The 3,316-nt window shown below is 48.2% G+C and overlaps 1 protein-coding gene across 1 annotated transcript; it reads left to right on the top strand.

The window, feature by feature from the left end:
- Positions 1 to 496: 496 nt before the first annotated feature.
- Positions 497 to 3,088, top strand: LOC111589272 (uncharacterized). The gene is made up of 3 exons (XM_023300065.1): positions 497 to 669; positions 809 to 916; positions 1,007 to 3,088. The coding sequence occupies exons 1-3, from the start codon at positions 517 to 519 to the stop codon at positions 1,241 to 1,243; spliced, it is 498 nt and encodes a 165-aa protein (XP_023155833.1). The 5' UTR covers positions 497 to 516; the 3' UTR covers positions 1,244 to 3,088.
- Positions 3,089 to 3,316: the final 228 nt, after the last annotated feature.

The following is a 3,316-nucleotide window of genomic DNA, read 5'->3' as shown; positions in this document are numbered from 1 at the left end:
CACGGGTGGAGAGATGACGGCGGCGAGCCCGTGAGCACGGCGACTGCGAGTGAACCCGAGAGGCGAGAGCGAGTGAACCCGAGAGGCAAGAGCGAGTGAACCCTAGAGAGAGGCGAGAGCCGCGGCGGCGGCTGCGAGTGGCGAGAGAACCCGAGAGGAGAGTGGCGAGAGTTACCCTAGAGCCGCGGCGGCGGCTGCGAGTGGTCTAAACCCGAGAGAAGAGTGATGAGAGTTAACCCTAGAGCCGCGGTGGCCAGGCTCACTCGCGAAGGACAAATTCCGCGTTCGAAATAGGTCTAGTCGTGCGCTCATCTAAGACAGACTCGTGCGCTGGACCAGACAACCAAACATTGTAACCTTGTTTCAAATGGGTCTGGTAATACCCTGGATCAGGCAACCAAATATATCCAAACTAATCGATGAGTCGATCTGCAGCTTATTGCCGGGCTCAGGACCATCTAAAGACCACAAACCAACTTCGTTTCCACCTCTCCTACAACATGTCTACAAATAGCCATGCTTTTACACGTGCAGCAGCCTCAGGAAGCAAAGGACAGATCTGGGCATGGACATCGCGGGGCTCCCTTCCGACATCCTCGTGGAGGTGACTGCAAGCATCGCGACGAGGTCGCCGACTCCCCTCAGCGACGTCGTCAGCTTCAGGCGGTCGTAAGTCACGCGCCACCGTTTCTGGACCCTGGTCTTCTCTTCCGCTCTACCTACCCGCTCGCCTGCCGCCATGCATGCGGACACACGGTAACCCAACCTTGACACGTACGCGTTGCTGTGCTGGCCCCTGCCTGTGAAGGTGCAAGGTGTTCCGCGACTGCACTGGTGGGACAAGGCGAGGTTCCTGTCGGTGCTCCGGCGGTGCGCGGCCAGCGGCAACCCCGAGGCGTCCTACATCTTTGGGCTGGTAACGTCCGGGAATTCTCAACTTTGAAGCAGGGAAACGCATCGGCAGCAGCGTGTGCTGAATTCTCAATTCCTCATCTGCCTCCTGCAGGAGCTGTTCTGCAACCGGCCGGGGAGAGAAGCCAGCGGGCTCCGCCGCGCCACGGAGCGCGGCCACGCCGCCGCGGCCTACATGGTCGAGATGCTCACGCTGCACCACGCGCACTCGCCGCCTGGCGGCACCGAGCGGGCGCTGCAACGCCTGGACTACTGCTCGTCCGCCGGCGCTGGACACGGCGCAGGGCCGCCTCCGTCCGCAGAGAGGCCGTGTCGTTCGTGCGCAGGCTGACGCTGCGTCGGTGGAGGATGGCCGAGCCTCCCACGCCCTGCTCGAATCGTCCGTGGTGCGGCAAGGTGGAGGCGGTCGAGGCCAGGGGCGTCCAAGTTGAGAGGCCCTGTTCAAAAGGTAGCAAAAAATATCAACAACATTAACATAGATTTTTATTACCAATAAAATTAGGGTAGGCTAGAGTTAAAATCCAACAAGTTGTCACCGAAAGGGGAACGAGAGAGAAAGGGAGAAACTTTTGAGAGCACTAATTTGAAAAAAAGTCTAATCACGGTTCGGACACGTGGATAACTTCTTTTCATGCACTTCTATCTAAACACAACTCCATTAGGATATTACATTCCTTCATACCCCTTTTGATTATCTTCTCCCATGTCAAGTTTGGTCGATCACTACCTCTCTTCACGTTATTGTCCCGTTTTATGATGCTTCTATGCACCGGTGCCTCTGTAGGTCTCCGATGGACATGTCCAAACCATCTCAACCGGTGTTGAATAAGCTTTTCTTCAATTGACGCTACTTCTAGCCGATCGCGTATGCCATCGTTTCTCATTCGGTCCAACCTTGTGTGCCTACATATCCAACGCAACATACGCATCTCTGCGACACTTAGTTGTTGAATATGTCGTCTCTTAGCAACACTCAGCCCCATATAACATAGTAAGCCTAATCGTTGTCCTATAGAACTTGTTTTCAACTTCTGTGGCACTCTCTTGTCGCATACGACTCCCGATGTTTGACGCCATTTTATCCACCCGCTTTGATTCTATGGCTAACATCTTTATCAATATCACCATATCCCTGTAGCATCGATCCCAAATAACGGAACGTGCCCTTCTTTGGTACTACCTGGCCTCCCAAACTTACATCTCCATCCTCACTAATTGTAATACCAAAGTCACATCTCATATACGCGGTTTTGGTCCTGCTAATTCTAAATCCTTTTGACTTTAGGGTCTGACGCCATAACTCTAGCTTTCTATTTACTCCTTCCCGACTTTTATCTACTAGAACTACATCGTCAGCGAAAAGCATACACCAAGGGATATCTTCTTATATATCCCTCGTGAATGTGACACCCCAGGTGTCTATTTCATGCTATGTCGGGAGATTTGTCCTAAGCTCGGACGCTCTATGAAAATTTCTATCTCTTGATCACGTCTATCTCCATTTATCAAGTTACCCATGAATGTTTCACCAAATTTCGAGTTATTCGATCTCGAGAAATGACAAATTTAGAGCCTGTTAAAACTTTTGTTTCTTGAAATGAATGTAAATTCGAACGTCAATCTCGTCTTGACAATCCTCGTATAAAGTTTATTTATCCAAACTCTCGACAGTTGTTATCCGATCTGTATCTGAATCCGATTTCTTGATATTCGGTCTATATCAAAATACGTGATCTGAATCCGCATTCTTCGGCGAAATCTCTGTTGTGTCAACCTCTAATTAATTCTTATGCAAATGGACTTGTTATCTCTATGTCATCATTCATCTCTAGCTATCAAGTGTATTCTAAAGATTTCTCGAAGTTGAAGCAAATGCTCGCATGAGAAGATAAATACTAGGCTTGCTTGAAACTGCTCGTGTGAACAAATGCAAATTTTGAAATTCGAACAAACCTTGTAATCTTGCTCAAACAACTCTATATGAACTCTACAACACAAGTTATTAATGGTCCATGCCAAGAAAATGTCGAGAAAATACTACGATTGGCTTAAAATATAATTTGAAGCTTTATAACGATACTACTTTGACCAAAGTGAAACTTTGATTTTATATTTGTAAGTGCAATCAACCCTAATTGAGGGTTTTGGTGATTAAATGACAAAACAAACAGAGATTCTAACAAGTTTGCTCCTAGCATGTACACAGTTATTCTACAGACAGGAGAAGCACAGATCTTATAAGCATAAAAATGTAAAGCACAGCAGATTGAAAGTCTACATCATATGGCGTGCTCCAAGTGCTTGAAACCAACGGCAGCGTTCATTTTATAATTCTTGAGTTATAGGAATCGTCGTTCAATTAAGAGGGATCCGCAATGGTTAAGTAAGTAATGCAATGAGCTAA

Source organism: Zea mays, chromosome 5 (assembly GCF_902167145.1).
Source record: "Zea mays cultivar B73 chromosome 5, Zm-B73-REFERENCE-NAM-5.0, whole genome shotgun sequence".
NCBI lineage: Eukaryota > Viridiplantae > Streptophyta > Magnoliopsida > Poales > Poaceae > Zea > Zea mays.
The sequence above is the reverse complement of the archived record's forward strand: the minus strand, read 5'-3'. Positions and strand labels throughout refer to the sequence as shown.